Here is a 20,452-nt window from a genome sequence, read left to right on the forward strand (position 1 = left end):
TGTAAAATGACACAGAGCACTGTGATTGGATGGATTTCAAGCCATCCAATCACATTGCTCTGTGTCATTTTACAAGCGTGGGAAAATTCCAAAGAACTTTCCCACGCTTGTAAAATGACACAGAGCACTGTGATTGGATGGCTTGAAATCCATCCAATCACAGTGCTCTGTGTCATTTTACAAGCGTGGGAAAATTCCAAAGAACTTTCCCACGCTTGTAAAATGACAAAGAGCACTCTGATTGGCTTAAACCCACCAATCAGAGTGTTCTTAGCATAATTGCAGGGCGGGGCAAGGCTTTATAAGCCTTCCCCCGCCCTGCGGAGCTCAGTCTGCGCGGAGCCCTCCATGGGTGAAGATGGATTATTTTTTTTTGCGCTCGGTTTTTTTTTTTTTTTTTTTTAATTGCGTCGGTTATTATGGATTTTTATTTGGCCTTTTTTGGGGCTGAAGAAAGAAGATTTTAGAAGAAAGAAAACATCGAATGGTAAGTTGATTTTATCTCATTTTTTTACAGGTTTTTAGTTAATGGTCCCCCCTCATTATTTTTAGGGTGAGGGGGGTAGGTAGGGAGATATTTTTTTTTGGGGGGGGGAGGGTTAACTAGGGTCCCCCCCCCCTTTGTATTTAGGGCCCCCACCCACCGCTCAGGGGTGGGGGCCGGGGGGGGACAATAGGTCCCCCCCCCTTATTGATAATTTTAGGGCCCCCACCCGCCGCTCAGGGGTGGGGGCCGGGGGGGGACAGTAGGTCCCCCCCCTTATTGATCATTTTAGGGCCCCCACCCGCCGCTCAGGGGTGGGGGCCGGGGGGGGGACAGTAGGTCCCCCCCCTTATTGATCATTTTAGGGCCCCCACCCGCCGCTCAGGGGTGGGGGCCGGGGGGGGGGACAGTAGGTCCCCCCCCTATTGATCATTTTAGGGCCCCCACCCGCCGCTCAGGGGTGGGGGCCGGGGGGGGGGACAGTAGGTCCCCCCCTTATTGATCATTTTAGGGCCCCCACCCGCCGCACAGGGGTGGGGGCCGGGGGGGGACAGTAGGTCCCCCCCCCTTACTGATCATTTTAGGGCCCCCACCCGCCGCTCAGGGGTGGGGGCCGGGGGGGGGCAGTAGGTCCCCCCCCTTATTGATAATTGTAGGGCCCCCACCCGCCGCTCAGGGGTGGGGGCCGGGGGGGGGACAGTAGGTCCCCCCCCTCATTGATAATTTTAGGGCCCCCACCCGCCGCACAGGGGTGGGGGCCGGGGGGGGACAGTAGGTCCCCCCCCTCATTGATAATTTTAGGGCCCCCACCCGCCGCACAGGGGTGGGGGCCGGGGGGGGACAGTAGGTCCCCCCCTCATTGATAATTTTAGGGCCCCCACCCGCCGCACAGGGGTGGGGGCCGGGGGGGGGACAGTAGGTCCCCCCCCCATTTATAATTTTAGGGCCCCCACCCGCCGCACAGGGCGGGTGGGGGCCCTAAATTATTATTGATAATTTTAGAAAGCGAGCTGAGCTGTCAGTCAGACAGCTCAGCTCGCGAACGCGCATTCCGCGCACATGCGCGGTAAAGCGCTCAGGTTCTTCATAGGGCGGCATTCAATGCCGCTCTATGAAGAACGCGATTGGTCCAGCGCGAAGCCGTCCCATTGGGCCCCGCGATTTCGTCATTTTGACGAAAAAGGGGGCGCGGCCTAGCGGGGAGCTCGGCGCTGGAACGGAGGTAAGTTTTTAATATAAAAACACCGATTTTTTTTTTTTTTAATGAATGAAAGTTCATATAAAAGCAAGAAGGAAGGCTGGGGGACCTGTCTTTCTTGCTTTTATATGGTGACTATAGAGTCCCTTTAAACACACCCAGCATTTTTCCCACTTCCTTCTGTCATATATATCTCTACATTTCTTTGTCTCCTCCTCCATCCTAGAATACCCAATATTCACCCCCCTTTGTTTAATTACCTCTATCGCAAACACCCAGCTTTGTATCCCTCTGTCCTTCAGCATGATGTCTCTTCATATTTGTTCACATTCCACAGCATTATTTCCCCCTCACTTCCCGTTGCCCAACATTTGTTCTACAGAATCCTTTTCCTCTTACTTAACTTCATGTCCCCATGCAGTATCTTCTCACTGTTTATTTTATCTCTGTCTGTCCTGGAAAAACAAGCATCACAGATGTCTGCATCAATGGACCATTCCCGATTCCACTGATGGCACAGGGCTACAATCACATCTCTTGGTCCCTCACTGTTTTACCATATACCAAGGAAACAAACTAACACATTGACATTCAGTGCATCTTCTGTAAGATCCATAGTCCTCTTTTGGTTCTGTTCATTTATTTAAAGTTAGTGAACCTGCACAAAAACATGGGTCATGTGGTCAACAAATGGTAGAGTTAAGATAATAAAGAAGTCCCTTGCCTCGCTGAGCTACAGTCCTTCTCTGGGACAAGTGGTAATGTCTAACCTGACTGGTTCGTTAACAGGTATGCTCAACAAATGATGCAATTATGAGGTTGTATAAATATGCAATAGGCTTTTCTAGCAGCGTCGAGCTCACCAATTTAGTTATCTAGGGAGGACTTACTCCTCAGATTGGGAAGATAGTGGTACGCTCCATGTTACTGGTGACGGTAAACAGAGGGGAACTCGTATTTAAGAGTAGCAGAGTTACCACAACGTCTCCTATCCTACCCCTTTACCTAACTTACTGAATTGTTTATTACATGTTCTAACAGTATTTTCTAATGAAATATATCGACATTATTTGTAGTAGTCTTCTATTACAGAATTACATTTTCCATAATTTTATGCAAGCCAGCAAACAATTATGGGAGGTTTGCCCACAGCTGACCACAGTATCTTCTGAACTTCTGCGTTACCAAGGGTGGGAAATGCTGAAAGTGTATTTTGCATGATCTTCACACACTGGCCAAGTGTGTGTCTGGTCATCTTTTCTTAACTGTCTCTCTGTAAAATGATTGATCTGACCCCGTTCCATACAAGGAGGAGGATTACTGCATCAGAATTACTGTTTCAAGACTCTGGGCATTCTATAACATTTTCTCCAAATTTATGCAGTAGACCTTAGAATGCTTCACTTAACATCTCTGAAGTGTTTCTGTGATGTCTTTATGGGAGAAGATGTCTTTGGTTGGCTTTTGGGTTTGAGTTTGGGATGACCAGATTTCTCTTTTAACTTTAGACATTTACAAAAAAGTTGAGACAGCATTCATCACCGTATAGCAATGCTGTATATATTTTCCAGAAGTGTTACCTGTTAGAGGAGACATCTGGTACAATTCAGTCTTTACCAATGGTTCTCAAACTGGTCAGAAGGATTGTTATGGTACTTTTTGAAAGTAAACCGAAATGTTCAAAGTCTATCTGTTCCTGTCCAAATCAATAAAATTAAATTGCGTATATACGCTGAAGTAATTAAGTCTGACACACGAGGTTCAGGTTAAAATAACTTCGAGAAAGTTTATTGGCAAGTGAAGAAAAAGCGGGCGCGCAGGCCCTTTTAAGAGGCATTTTGCGTCATCATTGATTATTAGAATATCAGCAAATAAACATCATCAATTGGATTAATTGTTAAGTGACGGAGTTAGTGTCTTACCTATTGGTTAGTAAAATTAAGAGGTTAGTCCCGTGCCCACCCATCAGAGGTGGGATTATTCTGGACACGGGTGGGGGACAAGGGGGTCCTAAGCGTCATTTTACACGGTCAGTGATATCAGGCTTTATGTCCAGGTGCAAGGTCTCTTATGAATAGAACATTTCATTACTACTGTGTTCTGTGGCCTTCAAACTATACTATCTTACAAGCTCTTAAGGAGTAGCCAGCAAGTCTTAAGGAGTAGCCAGCACCTCCTGGTACTTGTCCTTGAAGGAAACACGGTCTTTGTCTACTGTATTAATTGGGTTGAGAAGTTCAGTCACGTAATGTAGTTTTAAAATGAACAAGTTAAGTCATGAGGACAAAATGGAGGATTAAAGAAGTCAGGTTAGGAGGACAAAATGGAGGACGAAGTCACAGTATAAAGTTAAAATGGAGTTAGTACAATAATTCAATACAAGTACAATAAAGATTTTTAATAATTCCACATCAGTCCCCCCTATGAAATGTTAGATTCTAAGAGATAAAACTTTATTATGTTAGTATCAGAAGACGTGTTAACCCAAAGGCACAGAAACCCCGTGGCTGCTAGCTAGATGTTAATGCAAAGTGCAAGGCTGTCCCTAGATCTGACCCTAATAGGCTAACCATCCGTCAGTATGGCTCTCGAACGCTTCACACCCAAGGGTATCCCATGGCAGCTAACCCACCACTTCTCCACATGGGGCCTTTACCATTCACTGACAGATGCTGTCCCTAATCTAGTCCCTTCCTAGAATTCCTGCACTTTATCAACAAAGGGGATAATTTGCAGCGGCAGACAGGGTGAGTTGATGTCTTGGAATTCTTGGTCATCAACTTCGAGATGGGTCAAAGTGGGTGCTGCTTGGTCAACAGTCTTCATGAGGGATTTTCTCAGACATGGGAGGACACAACAAAAGAGAAGAGCAAAAATAAAAAGAAAAATTAGTATAGCCATACCAATCTGCATTAAAGCCTTTTGCCATCCTGTCATCCAACCAAACCATCTTTCCCAGGGATCTTTTATCCCAGAATTCCTTTTTAACTCTTCAGACAAGTCATTTAATTTTTCTATAGCTAGTGTGACTTTACCATTAGGGCCTGTGTTTTCTGGGATGTAGGTATAACATGTCATAGTGTCGGGCAAAATCTTACAAACCCCTCCTTTTTCGGCTAAGATCATATCTAGGGCCATTCTATTCTGGAAAGTCATTTGGGATGTGGCCTGCAACTGTTCGGCCAACCCCTGGAGGGCGTCTCTGGTGTAATTGACAAAACGCTGTTGATTATAATAAATGTAATTTATCCAATTTAGATTCTTGTTCGCGGTAACTATGGTAAAAATTGATTCAAATCCTGCAGCAACTTCATCCCTAGCTTTAAACTCATTGGGCACCCCCCTGGGCACTCCAATGGCATCAATATATACATGAGGATCAAAACTTCCTTTCACTGGGGCGTCACGTTTAACCTTAGTGTGGCTGAACTCATGGGTGTTGAGGTGTGTGTCAGAAATAATATGTATAGGCATAATGGCCTTAGTCAAAGTACACTCTCCCCACCATTCTGTGTCCATTCTGGATCTTAGCTGTAAATCCCCACACAACCAATAAATATCCCCTAGTGACCTAGTGTGATGTTGCAGCAGACGTACAGGGACAGTTCTGTATGTAGCACAATAGCCTTTGGAAAAGTTACCCACAAATTTACCAATACCATCGTACATGGCATAGCAAGTGTAATTACCTTTATATACGGTAATACCATCAGGGGGTTTGACATCGTTGGCTAGGAGAGGATACTCCTTTGTCCATGCAATACATATGGACCTGTTAAAATTATAGTGATAGGCAAAAAGGCTTAAAATACATTCTTCTATATCTACAGGTAGGATTAAAGGTACGGTACCCAGGTGAGGCCGGGCACCTCCACACACGTAACATGCAGTTCTATTATGCTTATTAGCGTTATATTTCATCCATTCTAACCATAAATTTACATCATTAAAACCTGTTTCAGCGGCCATGGTATCTTCAAAAGTGGGGTTAGCAATGGCCATCATGTCTTGAAAGGTCTGGATATGAGGTTTTAATGGGTTAGGGACCATATGGGTGGCCCCTTGCCACTCAGAAGAGTTGCACATATCTTTGAGGTAGAAATGCCCTAATTTTTGGTAGGAACCCTTTTTCCAATACATTCCCATCACATACTGGTCTGCATCTGTTGGGCTTGGATGCTCAATGTTAAGGATTAATTTCATTGGTGTGCTCCCCCCAGGCTTTCTCAAAGTCATTCTCTGGAGGAGCGATCTACCATGATCATCTACTTTAGCTACGGCACTCTTTGGTTTGTAACCCCAGGCAGGCCCGGCATTCCACCCCGCCGCCCCCCAATGGTCACAATTGTGCCCCCATTGTTTGTCAACTACACAAACATATGGGTCTTTCGAATGAGGGATATCTCTATAGATGCTCTGGATTTGTGGTGTGGGAAATGGGCATTCTACAATATCACAATAGTCAAAGGTATAAGTAGCCACCTGGGTGCATGATGAATTATACCAGAAGGTGTACCCACTAATGTCTTTGGTAATGGCTACTTGCTGGGCCTTCATAAGGCTAATTAAGGAGAAGATGTACCAGAGATACATGTTTGTGTGATATTCGCTTCCTCTGGGGCAGGAGATTTCTTGCAGTGGGAAGCGTGGACCCAATTTGGCCTACCGGCCAATTTGACGGAGGTTGCGGTAATCAGGAGAACTTGGAATGGACCGTCAAATCTTGGTTCCAGGGTATTTTTCCGCACAAACTTCTTAACCAGGACCCAATCTCCGGGAAGCAGGTTATGGGAACCTGTATCCAATTCAGGATCTGGAATTGAAGAGAAAACTTGGGCATGTATTTTGTTTAAAACACTTGCAAGTTCAGTTACATAATCTACTAAAACATCTGATTGGAGCTGTAACTGCTGTGGATAATAACAACCTAGTCTGGGTGCTGTCCCAAATAGAACCTCATATGGGGACAGTGAATGCTTCCCTCTAGGTGTGTGCCTAACACTAAATAAAGCTATTGGCAGGCTTTCTGGCCAGGGCATCTTTGTTTCTTGTGACATTTTTAACATTCTGGTTTTTAGGGTGCCATTCATGCGCTCCACTTTACCACTACTTTGTGGGTGGTAAGGGGTATGGAAGGCCAGAGTCACCCCTAGAGCAGTCCAAATTTCTTTAGTCACAGTTGCTGTAAAGGCTGGGCCTTGATCACTCTCAATAACTTCTGGGAGTCCGAATCTACATACAATATCTGTAAGTAGGCGCTTTGCGGTTGTCTTTGCAGTGGTATTGGCCACTGGGTAGGCTTCTGGCCAGCCTGAGAACATGTCCACTATTACTAGTGCATATTCATGGGGCCCACTCTTGGGCATTTGGATGTGGTCAATTTGAATTCGTTGGAAGGGGTACATGGGCTTTGCCAGGTGTTTCGCAGGCACCTTAATTGGTCTTCCTGGATTGCATTTTGCACAGATGACACAGGCCTTGCAAAAGCTATTGATCAATGTTGTGATTCCAGGTGCTTCATAATACTTCTGTATGAGGGCGGCCATCAATTCTTTTGACAGGTGTGCAGGCCCATGTGCCCATTGGACAACTGCTGGATACAAATTTCTGGGAAGACAAAATTTGAAGTTGTTGTAATATATTCCGTCCTTTTGGACAGCTCCTTTCTTTTTCCATTTCTGGATTTCCTCAGGAGTGACTGCAGCTTGTTGTTCTTGTAAAATTCGCAAATCAGTAGGAAGAGTTTGCAGAGCAAAAATAGGGACTTCTTCTTCTTCCTGTCCGGACACTTCTTCATCCACTTCCTGCAGATCCCTGGCCGCTAACTTAGCAGCTTGATCAGCCAAATGGTTGCCCTTTGCTTCATCTGTATCCAATTTCCCATGGGCCTTGACTTTCAAAACGGCCACCTCTTCGGGGAGTAGGAGGGCATCCATTAGCTCCTTGATTGCAGTGCTGTGTTTGACTGGTGTACCGGCGGTGGTAAGAAATCCTCTAGTCTTCCAAATAAGGCCGAAGTCATGTGCCACACCCAGAGCATATCTTGAATCTGTATAGATGTTGGCACGTTTTCCTTCGGAAATTTTGCATGCTGAAGTCAGAGCTTGTAATTCAGCTTCTTGCGCAGACATTGCTGGCGGTAAGGATGATGATTTAATGACTTCATCTGTTGTGGTTACGGCATATCCTGTGTGATATGTTCCTCCTTCATCGGCATATCTCGATCCGTCCACAAACAGGGTAAAATCCGGATCTGGTAATGGGTTCTCATGCACAGTTGGTAAGTGCACTGTTTCCATTTTCATCTGTTCAAAACAGTCATGAGGTGTTTCTGGGTCATAATCATTCTTTATGACCAGATCTTGGAATTCCTTCTCCAGGAAATGGCGTGGCCATGCTTCTAGAAGGTCAGTTGTTGGGTATTTGACAATACCATTTTCCTGTAGCTGTTCTTTGTTCATGGTGGCCCATAGTTTTGCCATAGGCCCAAGATCATTCCATGACCTTGTCTTCAACTTGGTAACAGGAATATGTGGGATAGCAGTATCCCAATGACGGTAAAGGTAGTTAAGTTGTTGAGGTAGCTGGATCAAGACCATGCTATTGCCTTCAGAGTCACAATAGAAGTCTTGTGCAGTGAGCTTTACATCGGTCCGGTGGTAAAGCTCATCTTCATAGCAAGGTTCAGGAGTAATGTTCGGTTTGTACCACATGGTACAGAAGGCGTGATCTGGGCCCTCACAGAGAGGTTTTTCGCCTTCATAAAATGTCAAATGTGGATGCATGACTTTCTTGATACATCCACAGAGCAGGTGAATGTAGGTTTCATCCGTGATAAATCCATAGTAGATACCCCCCTCAGGGAGTGGAAGAAGAGTGGACGGATTAAGCACTTGACATCTTTGGATGGAAATGTTGTCAGGCAAAAGAAGATGACACTGTAGGCGCAGGTGTCTGGCTGGAGACACGTGCTTGAGCTGGACTTGGTTGACGATGGCAGAGATGTCATGAGGGGCCAAAACAACCAGAGGGTGGCCAAGGACCAGGTCTGAGGTCCTCTCAATGAGTTCCCTTGCAGCAAAAACAGCCCTGAGACAGGAAGGAGTCCCTCTGGCCACAATGTCCAGTTGACATGAGAAATATCCAATAGGCCTCTGGCGACCTCTTAAGTCATTAGTTTGGGTGAGTACTCCTGTTGCGTGGCCTTGTCTTTCAGAGACAAACAATTTAAAGGGTTTGGAGTAGTCAGGTAGGCCCAAGGCAGGAGCAGAAGCAATGGCCCGTTTTAAAGCATCGAAATTGGCCCGTTTTAAAGCATCGAAATTGGCCAGGGCTTCATTGGTCAGACAGAACGGGTCAGACTTAAGAGCATCATAGAGAGGTTGCATAAGCAGAGAGGCTTCTGGGATCCATGCTCTGCAGTAGGAAATGAGGCCTAGGAAGGCATGAAGAGACTTTGAAGTCCTTGGAGGTGGAATGTCCAAAACAGCTCTTACCCGGTCCCGAGTAAGATGTCTGGTACCTTGAGATAGGCAATGTCCAAGGAAGATCACTGAAGATTGACAGAATTGTAGCTTGATGAGTGAAGCTTTGCATCCTTGTTCTGCCAAATAGCAAAGGAGACTAAGTGAACACCTTTCAGTAGTGGGTACGTCATCTCCACATAGCAAGAGATCATCCACATACTGAAGCAGGACAATTTCTGGGTGCTCAGCTTGCCATGGGTCAAGGATGGTGCCCATGGCCTTAGCAAATTGACTTGGAGAATTTTGTGCCCCTTGGGGCATGACAGTCCAGGTATACTGTTGCATTTCATGAGTGAAAGCAAACAGGTATTGACAGGATGGGTCCAGTGGGACACTGAAAAAGGCATTGGCCAGGTCAATAACTGTAAAGAATTTTGCAGATGGTGGGACTCCGGAGAGCAGAGTATGAGGATTTGGTACAAGAGGGGTGTCCAGGATGGTAGCTTCATTAACAGCACGGAGGTCCTGGACCATCCTGTACTTCTCTGGTTCACCCTTTGGAGTTTTCTTTTTCACAGGAAATAACGGGGTATTGCATTCAGATTTACATTTTACCAGGGCACCCTTCTCCAAGAGTGCCTTGATGTGGACAGAAATTGCAGCGGACTGTGCTGGTTTTAATGGATATTGTGGTTTTCTTGGTAACTTAGCTCCTGGAATAAGCTTTACCACCACAGGGGGAACATTTAGGTGACCTATGTCCTCTGGGCCTGAGGACCATAACTTAGCGGGCACCTGTGTTTTTAATTCCTCTGGGAAATTGGACCTTAATTCTGCCGCCCCCTCACGGGGCTTTTCTAAATGCAGCATCAGAGGCAAAGAGCATAGGGCTGAAGTGTCTGATACAGACAGAGGTGTAAACATTTCTACCTGTCCATCCGGGGTAAAAGTGATGGATGCTTGCAGGCGTGAGAGAACATCAGCACCTAACAGGTTAATGGGGCATGTGGAGGATACTACAAAGCGAGCAAGCAGGCTAGAGCCAACTCGTAGTGGAGTTGTTAAAGGGCTACGTCTTGGCTGGCCATCCACTCCAACACAAGAGACATCAATACTGGACAGGAAGGATGGGTCTGGCAGGTCTTGTTCTCGTAGAACACTACGGGCTGCACCTGTGTCAACTAGAAATGTGGTGGGGTGGCCTTCAATGGGTAAAGTCACTGTGGCAAGTGGCCCCCCTTTGTCCCCTGTAGACACTGCCATGACAGGGGTCACAGACACAGGCTTGCCAATTTCCTATTCATCGGGTTCCTCAACTATTGGAACCTGTTTGGTGGCTTTGGGAGCCGGGGCAGGCTTGGGTAGTTTTCTGGGTTCCCTTTGCTCCCTTTTAGGTTCTGGACAGTCATTCCTAAAGTGACCCTTTGCTCCACAATTAAAGCAATGTCCCCCTTCCTCCGGTCTGGGACCTCTTGGGGCTGGAGCGGAGCGGGATACCATGAGAGGAGCTGAAACAGGTCTCCTTGGGGTCTGAACGGATTCCAAACCTCTAGCAACTAAAAGCAGGGTATCCAGGGGAACAACCTTATATTCAGGGCGTGCGGCAATGATTCCCTTGCGTATAGAGTCTTTAACACCTTGGACAAACGCACCTGACAGCATTTGTGAATGAATCTTATCTGTAAGATCAAACCCCAAATCTGTGAACATTTGATACAGTCTTGCATGAAACCTTTCCACTGATTCTCCTTTATCTTGAATAACATCAGTAAGGCCAGCAGCCTGATCCGCAAGTTTGTCCTTAGCCCATTCTCTTAATTGGGTGCAAAAAGTTACTCCAGAGGGGTAATCAACATCACTGCTGAGCAAATCTGTACTGAGGTGTCGGGCCATACTTGGCCAATATGCATCCCCTGCTTTGATAGCACAAATGCTCAGCAAATCACGCCATGCGGCGGAATAAGTCTTTTGAATTTGAACTATCCCTCGGTAGAAGGGCATAGGCTGTTTTTCTGGGTCAGGGAGTGATTTCATGAGAGCACTAGCTTGAGTGGGATTGAAAGCAACATATTTAGGAGGGGCCTGTTCTCCCCGACCCTTGTGGCCAAAAGGGTCATCAATAGAACGGTGAGTTGGGGCTCCCGCGGCAAGCTCCGATGAGACATGGGACACCCTGTCCATCTCGTCATCATCGAATTCTATGATATTGGCTCTTTTGCGTGGTGCAGGGCCTGAATGAGGTGAAAGGATCGGTGGTTGGGAACGAGCCCCAGATGCAGGGGTGGCTAGTGAGTCATAACCTGGGGATAGGTAGTCACCGGGGATTACCGGCATCAGGGCCGAACTGGGGGCCGCCATATTGGTGGCCGGAGAAGATACTACATTAGGGTTAAGGGAAGAAGTGGCGGCCATGTTGGAAGAGGGCACATCCGGGGCAGACTGTGCCGGACTGGGCATGACCGGAATCTGGGGCGTGGCTTGGGGAGTGGGGAGTGGATATCCGGGGTAGGGCAGGGCCATGGGATATGGGAAGGGGTAGGGCCAGGCTGGGGAGGGGAAGGAGGTGGGGTATTGAGCTGGGGTGGAGATGGGAGGGAACGGAGAGGGATTGGTAGGGGTGGGTGTAGAGGGAGGAGCCGGGGCAAGGGCGGAGGAGGTGGTTAGTTGGGCGGAAGAAGAGGGGAGGGGGTCATGAACAGAGAGAGAGTGTAGGGCAGGAATGGCAGATGAAATGTTAGGGGAAGGTATAGCAGGTAGCGTAGGGATGGATGAGGATGATGGGAATGTTAAAGATGGGGCAGGGGAAAAGAAAGATCCATCAGAATTCAGGACCGGGCAGACAGGGGAGGTGATGGGATGGGTATTGGGAGTGGGGAATATAGTCAGCTGGCTTTCATTTATTGCTGACTGAACCTTGGGGATAGACATTCCCTGGGCGCCGGTTTTGGGCGCTGGCTGAGGATAGACCCCAGTAACACAATTATTATGATACACAAACAATTTCACACCTTTGTGATTTATCTCTTCCTCAACCCAACCTTCTAGCTGAATAGCCTTTGCTACTCTATACCATGCTTCAGCAGTCTTTAATAAACCATTATCTGTAAGCTTGCCTTTCTTTTCTGTCAGTAACCTACGCCAACTTTCTGGTTGCAATCTTCCACATGTCGGTACAGCAATTCTACATACTTTTGCAATTTTTTCAACACCTTTAACCATTTCCTCACCCTCTCTGTCTTCGACTAAATCACATGCTAACCAGCCCTTACTGGGCTTGTTTAAATCCTGTCCCATAATCCCTTTACCCCTATACCAGCGTCCTAGATATAGGGAGAGAGAAGGAAAACTGAACAAGAACGTCTACAATGCTCGACTGCCACCCGAGAATCGTGGGATTTTCTCAGGTGCGTCTTCCCAAAACGTAGACTAGTCACTGAATCCGCCTACCCGGGGTGGTAGACACGGATTGGAACGAGGTGAGAAGTGTGTGACCAATCACTTCTCTTTTTAAGAGGAATGGGAGTGGATAGTATAATAATATAGGAAGTATAGAAAAGATGAAAGACAAGGAAAATCCTTAGAGACAGACACAGGAGTTCATGAGACTCCTAATTAGACAAACAAGACAACAATACAATTGAAATACAGTGCATGCATCACAGTTCAAATGAAATCAACAATAATCCCTTTCCTTTACTCGTGTGCTTACTCCAAAGTCACCTCCCTCAATCCCGTAGTGTCTCCGCTCGGAGAACGACTTTCGTAAGTCTCACTACCAGCGGCCACGGAAAACAACTGACACCGGTCCGAGTTCCGTCAGCCTCTCTCTACTCTGCAGTCCACAAGAATGTGGCCACGTCTATCCTCACTCCCGTAGTGCCCCTATAAAACCCACTTATAAGTCTCACTACCACGTGATGCGGAAAACAAGCAATGCCTACTTGAATCCCCCCAGGAAACAAAGTCCTCTGCCACAAGACTAAGCCCCCTCACAAATAAACAGAAATACCATGTGCACAAAGAAGCTAGCTAGGCTCTCAAAGTGACACAAGAAGGATCACAGGAAATTATGAGTCTACACAAAATCCACAGTTCCAACACCCCTCTTTTTCCTTACAGCCACAGCCACGAGGCTCCTAAAAGAGGTAAACAGGTAAAGAAGACCCCCAGGAACGCATCCGCAGGTCAACCCCTCTTTTTCCTTACAACCACAATACCGTGGTTCCTAAAAGAGGTGAAACAGGCAACAGAGACCCCCAGGAACGCATCCGCAGGTCACCCCCCTTTTTCCTTACAGCCACAGCCACGAGGCTCCTAAAAGAGGTAAACAGGCAAAGAAGACCCCCAGGAACGCATCCGCAGGTCGACCCCCCCTTTTTCCTTACAACCACAACACCGTGGTTCCTAAAAGAGGTAAAACAGGCAACAGAAGACCCCCAGGAACGAATCCGCAGGTCCACCCCCCTTTATCCCAAAAGAGGTAAAATACAAACAGATAGACACACACACTGAAGACCCAGGCAAGTCCCCTCAGGTCCACCCTCCTTTATCCCAAAAAGGGGAAAACAAGCAAGACAGAACCCCAGGCAAATCCCCTGTAGGTCCACCCCCCCTTTATCTCAAAATGGGGAAACAGGCAAACGATTCAAACACACCCAGGCAACAGATAGACTAAAATGCAGGTAAACAAGTGAGTAACGAGACACCGGGCAAGATATTACCTGTCTTTGATGTCCTCCCGGGAAGCAGTCACAGACACGTGGACGGGTCAATCAAAGGGGCCGGAACGTACCGGTGGCTCTGCAGAAGTCTCTACCGTGTATCTGGAGGTGATCAGTCTCCCTTCCTTCCCCCTGGATTCCTCCGTCCACCCTTGTCTTCCTTAGGACGGCTCACCGGCCGGACATAGCCCGGTGCCCCACGTTGGGCGCCAAGTTGTTATGGTACTTTTTGAAAGTAAACCGAAATGTTCAAAGTCTATCTGTTCCTGTCCAAATCAATAAAATTAAATTGCGTATATACGCTGAAGTAATTAAGTCTGACACACGAGGTTCAGGTTAAAATAACTTCGAGAAAGTTTATTGGCAAGTGAAGAAAAAGCGGGCGCGCAGGCCCTTTTAAGAGGCATTTTGCGTCATCATTGATTATTAGAATATCAGCAAATAAACATCATCAATTGGATTAATTGTTAAGTGACGGAGTTAGTGTCTTACCTATTGGTTAGTAAAATTAAGAGGTTAGTCCCGTGCCCACCCATCAGAGGTGGGATTATTCTGGACACGGGTGGGGGACAAGGGGGTCCTAAGCGTCATTTTACACGGTCAGTGATATCAGGCTTTATGTCCAGGTGCAAGGTCTCTTATGAATAGAACATTTCATTACTACTGTGTTCTGTGGCCTTCAAACTATACTATCTTACAAGCTCTTAAGGAGTAGCCAGCAAGTCTTAAGGAGTAGCCAGCACCTCCTGGTACTTGTCCTTGAAGGAAACACGGTCTTTGTCTACTGTATTAATTGGGTTGAGAAGTTCAGTCACGTAATGTAGTTTTAAAATGAACAAGTTAAGTCATGAGGACAAAATGGAGGATTAAAGAAGTCAGGTTAGGAGGACAAAATGGAGGACGAAGTCACAGTATAAAGTTAAAATGGAGTTAGTACAATAATTCAATACAAGTACAATAAAGATTTTTAATAATTCCACATCAGGATCAGTGGTAAACCTTTTTTCTGCTAGTAGACCTTCAGGACTAGTTTGAGAAGACACTGGTCTCGACAATCGTTTCTCACTTATCCTTACTAACCACTGTCCATTCAGGCTTTGCAAACATCCAGTTTCTGATCCTTCACGCGTGTGAATATCTGGGCTGGGAATTTGCATGTCCTGACCTGTGTTTTGAGCTGTGAAGAGAGGAATCTAGATCTCTTCTGTCTAATACTGTTAACTTTCCCAGTGCTGTCTTACTAATAGAAAACTGTAGTTCTTATCTTTAACATTTCAGGCTTTCATGCAACTGAAATTCCCTTCCTCGGTAAGAGATGCTCCCTCCCATCACGTTCTTGCTGTTGACTTCCATCATGTTATACTTTCATTCCTTTTGTTTTAACGTCTTTAACACGCTGCATGCTTTTCCTTATTTCCAATTTTCGGGGCACGTTTTGGTGAAACACAAGTTTGTTTTTGATTTTTATTTGCCATCAACATTAAAAAGCATTGATATTGGATTTTTTTTAAATTGTCTTTGCACTGTTATATGCTTTGTGTATCATGGTGGTGGGCAGAAGATGGTCAGTATCTGCCAAAATCTCTAGCTCATCTTTTGTTTCACAAACTTGTTGAATAGTAGTTTAGCAGCTGCCGAAGAGACATAAGCAGGTGGAAAATGCTGGACACTGTACTTGACCAAAATCTTGGTGGATGGACATTGCATACCACTAACCAAATGCTGTGATTATAAATTCTTTATTAACATGTTCCAAGCTTAGAATTAATGAATTCTTATCCAATCAAATACTATCGTTTTGGTTGACAAGATTGTACTTAACCACAGTTATCTTTTCATTTGTGGTCGGTGATATATTTTCTTATTGTCCAATGTGAGCATTATCAAAGTCACCAGACCTTTTCTTCCAGATAAAAGACTATTTCATCCCCAAAAATAAATGAAGAATACTTTAAGTAATACTTAATTACTTGTCAACGTATGTAGTCTTCACACAATTTATTTTTAATGTTTATAGAAATCTGCTTTGTAGAGTGAACAGGCATATTGTTTCGTTTTTTTTCTCTCCTGAGAGAGATTTCAAATGGAATGTATTGGTATTATTTAGAGTAAATGTTAATTTAAGAACAATACTTATAAAAACAAGAGATTTTGTGTTATGTATTCCATGAAATAGTTATAGTCTTAATACTACTGCAGTAGCCTGCTAGGAAGCCCAAATGTTGGTACATTAACACAATGGTGACAGAAATAAACCTGTATTTTAGGGAGTTAGTGTCCCTCTAGAGATTTGGTGCAGAATGAGAAGTAAAAAAGGTTAGCTAATGCATTGTGTGTGTTTTGATCTCTGTAATCCATGACATTACATTTTTGTTGCTCTAGGTTATGCGAGATTACAATCTCCAGCTGTTTGTCCAGGAGAACACTGTGTTTCACAAGGCACATCCCTTCCAGTTCCAGCCCAGTGACAGTGACACAGTAAGTACTCTTGTTCCTCAAGATGTGGCCATGGGACACACGCTGGCCACCTTCCTGGACATAGTGACCTTCAAAAGGTGGCACCAGTCTCTCCTACCATGCTTTTGTTTCATTTCTTGGCTCACAGGCTGCACAGTATGTGGTGTCACTAGATTGACATGTCTCTGCTGTCTTGGCCACCAGTTAGATGAGATATGCATTTTTTTTTGGCGATCAAAAAGATGCTGGAGACTCTTATGTGGCTTCTCCTAAATTAATCAGAACATAACTGTTTGTTAATCCTTCTGTGTCCTTTTCCGTATGTTCTAACCTGTGTTGTCTATTTCTGTCCTTGCGTGGCTTTGGTCAGAGTTTTAGTGCAGTTCCACTGGTGGACATTGAACCATCTCCCGTCAGTGCTATGAGAATGACTTTAGCAAAGGTATATTCTGGACACCAGAGTGTCTTCCATCCTTAATTCCGTGTGTGTATGATTGCCTACAGCATTTTGTTTCAAGCCATGCATGTACTTTATAATGCTTCTTTTTTATTTATTTATTATTTACATGTAATGGCCCTTTTCCTTCCTTTATCCAGTCACTTGGTGTTATTGTTAAATTGTTTAATAGTTCGCCTAATTTCCAAATATCCATTTTTATTTATTTTTTCCCTAGCATCAAATCAAACCACTAAGGGATGGTCCTCTCTTTTTCCAGCACACGAGTGCGCCGTGCTGTAGGACTGTGCATAAAAAGACCTTAATGCGTAGAGTTCAGCTGTGCAGTTGAGGCTTTTTTTTTCCCAGGATCCCTGCTGTCAGTAATAGTGCATGGTTTTCAGTCTTGCAGTATACTATGCTGCTTAAAAGCACTTTTCATGCACAGTCTCCCACAATAAAACACTCTTGGAGACATGAAGCTCTAGTAACTCTGTGAAGCCAACCCCCCCCCAAGGTTTTAATGTACTTTCCTGGTGACACTTTCTCTGTTTAGATTTGATTAATGTAGCATTCCTTAGTACTGTTATCGTCTACAGTACTTCCAGTTCTTTGAATAGTGTATCCTTTAGATATACATCATAATGTCACATCTTGAAGGGGACTGCCGCTTGTGTCCTTGTGACAGGTCCTCATTCCTTCATTGCAGTAAATGTGAATAATTCCCTTACTGGACTCCGTACCGCTGCACAGACCCTTACACTCTGTGTGTTAAGTTGCAGTCGATGTTAGCAGTCCGTGGTGTTCTGAATAAGCTCATGGGCGCTCAGACATCCGCCTGGTACGGGCCTTGCGAGCACACGCAACCTTGCCCTCCTTGTAGTGTCTTATATATGCATTATTCACACCTGATGCTTAGCATTGTGCTATAGTTTGCATTGTATTCCTTGGCAGTGCCAGGGCAGCCTGGTGTACATCGTAAGTGCAATAAATAAAAACGTTTCATTTCTTCTTAAAAAATCTATATATATCTCCCGGCCTATAGGTAACATTTAATTAGCGATAAGGTGCAGAACTAATGTGTTCCCTTTTATACACACCGTCCATCGTATCCGACCCATTGTACTAAGCCTTTAATGAATACCGTTTGTGGCACTTTGAGTTTTACAAGTAAAATCTACAGCTTCAAATAAATGTGTCTGCTGGAAATAAAATTACAGGTTTTAAAGACATGCAGCATTTTAAATAAACATGTGGCGGTGTCGATTGTCGCACGTTCACTGTGAGATCTTCTCGGCTCGGAGTGTCAGACTGTCTCCAGATTGTTTTTATTTTCTTCCTTTCTTTCAATAATTAACCCCTTAAGGACACAGCTTCAGAAGCTGGACATACCCTTAAGGACACAAGCATTTTTTGCATTTTTTGCTGTTTGTGTTCAACTGCAATTTGCATCTCTCTCATTTATTGTACCAACACATATTATATACCGTTTTTTAGACAACAAAAAGGGCTTTAATTTGATGTGACCTATACATGTATAAATTCTCATTTATTTAAAAAAAAATGCAAAATAATGTGGAAAAATAAAAAAAAAACGCTTTTTTCCCCACGTTTTGGCAATAATAATGTGTGTATAATATGTACAGCTTAGGAAAAGTAATTCAAAATCAATTCATTGATGTGTCTTGATTTACAAAGTACATAATATGTGTAGGATTTCAGTTTATTTTGAAAGTTACAGGTCACAAACTACAAGGTCTAAAATAAAATTTAAATGTGAAACAATTTTAGAAGTTGGTATGTTTGTCTTGGAAGTTTAATACCCATTACAGGAAACAAAATTGACACACAAAAGTATATATTTATATAAAGTAGACATCACAGGCTATTTACCTAAGGTTAGTTTGACACTTTTTGCGTAGCCATTTCACCGCCAATCTCTGCTAAATATTGTAGTAAAATTGTGTTTTTTCTCTATTTTGGCATATTCACATATAACAAGGTTTTTGTAATGTGTATTTCGTAAATCTAGTGTGTGCTATCCCTGTACAGAACCCCATATTGTGTTCAGCTACATCTTCTGAGTACAACGATACCCCCATTGTATACCTTTTCCCCTATTCTGTGAAGCTACAGTGCCATATAGGAGACCATGCTATTTCAGTTTCTATAGTTGGAATTTTCATAGATGGTCATATGTCTGAATTTGTGGCATTATAGCCATTTGACTGTTCAAATAACCCTATAAAGGCCTTCCATTTGAGAAAGCAGACACCCAAGGGTATGTTATTAGGCATATATTATACCTTAACTTGCCGCCATGTTTTCACCAATTTATTTCAAATTTTGTGGTCAGAAAAAAAAAAAATATTTTTTACATACATGTTGCATTTTCGCTGGGTATTTCTTACATTTGATAAGTGCCACTGTCATAAATTCCCCCTAAGTATGCTCAGTTACCTCTTCTGAGTAAAACAATATGCCCAATATATGACCCAGACACTATTTTGTGAAGTTACAGTGCTGTGAAAGAGATGTGATAAGTTCAGGTTTTTAAGTGTGAATTTACATGGAGAGTTTTAATGGGTCCCTATTCTATTTTTAAATATGTTAGCAGGCTGCTTTTTCCAATTACCCCAAAAAGGCATACTATTTCTTAAAGAAGACGCCCAAAGGTATTTCTAATGGCAAATTTTGAACCTTAGCGTGGGATAATTTTTCCGTTAGCTTGTATCAAGTGCAGTGGTTAAAAGCATTTTTTTCTGCCTTTTTGACACACAGTGAGTTTGTACTGTATATTTTGCAAACCTTATGTGTGCTACGGCTTTATAATACTTTATATATTGCTCAGCTATGTTGTCTGAGTACAGCAATACCCCCGTATGTACCTTTGCCACTTATATGGGGACGTTGAAGGGGCACATTTCAGACACAGCCATTGCAGGTTTTGTCAAACTTTTAATTTTTACGCTGTGTTGTTACCCCACCTTGAAGTTTTTTATCGGGCTATATATTCCAACTATCCCATAAAAGCATACTATTTCTTAAAGAAGACATCCCAGGGTATTTCAAAAGGCATATTTTGAACCTTAGTGGGGGGATCATTTTTCTGCTAGCTTGTACCAAGTGTAGTGGTAATAAGCATTTTTTCTGCTTTTTTGACACACACCGTGAGTTTGTACTGTGTATTTTGCAAACCTTATGTGCGCTACAGCTATATAATACTTCCTATCTTGCTCAGCTGTGTCATCTGAGCACAGCAATACCCCCATATGTACCTTTACCAGGTATATGCGGACATTGAAAGGGCACATTTGAGACACAGCCATTTAAGTTTTTTCAAACTTTACATTTTTACGCTGTGTCCATACCCCACTTTGGAGGTGTGTTTGTAGGTTAATTATTCCAGCTACCCCATAAAGGCATACCATTTCTTAAAGAAGAGACCCTAGGGTATTTCAAAAGATGTATTTTGAACCTTAGCGTGAAATCATTTTTCCGCTAGCTTGTACCAAGTGTAGTGGTAATAAGCATTTTTTACTGCCTTTTTTACACACACAATGAGTTTGTACTGTATATTTTGCAAACCTTATGTGTGCTACGGCTATATAATACTTCCTATCTTGCTCAGCTATGTCGTCTGAGCACAGCAATACCCCCATATGTACCTTTGCCAGGTATATGCGGACA

General features: G+C 44.1%; 1 protein-coding gene across 5 annotated transcripts in view; it reads left to right on the forward strand.

Annotated features, from left to right (window-relative positions):
• FCHSD2 (FCH and double SH3 domains 2) overlaps positions 1–20,452 on the forward strand; it is a 142,390-nt gene that overhangs the window by 94,247 nt on the left and 27,691 nt on the right. For 2 of the 5 annotated variants that reach the window (XM_063432123.1, XM_063432151.1), the window contains exons 10-12: positions 15,148–15,177; positions 16,252–16,347; positions 16,697–16,768. In XM_063432123.1, coding sequence (XP_063288193.1) covers positions 15,148–15,177; positions 16,252–16,347; positions 16,697–16,768 — 198 coding nt within the window. The remainder of the gene's footprint in view (positions 1–15,147; positions 15,178–16,251; positions 16,348–16,696; positions 16,769–20,452) is intronic. The other 3 variants (XM_063432142.1, XM_063432132.1, XM_063432160.1) reach the window with 3 other exon arrangements.

The sequence above is a fragment of the Pelobates fuscus genome, chromosome 1 (assembly GCF_036172605.1).
Source record: "Pelobates fuscus isolate aPelFus1 chromosome 1, aPelFus1.pri, whole genome shotgun sequence".
NCBI classification, from domain to species: Eukaryota; Metazoa; Chordata; class Amphibia; order Anura; family Pelobatidae; genus Pelobates; species Pelobates fuscus.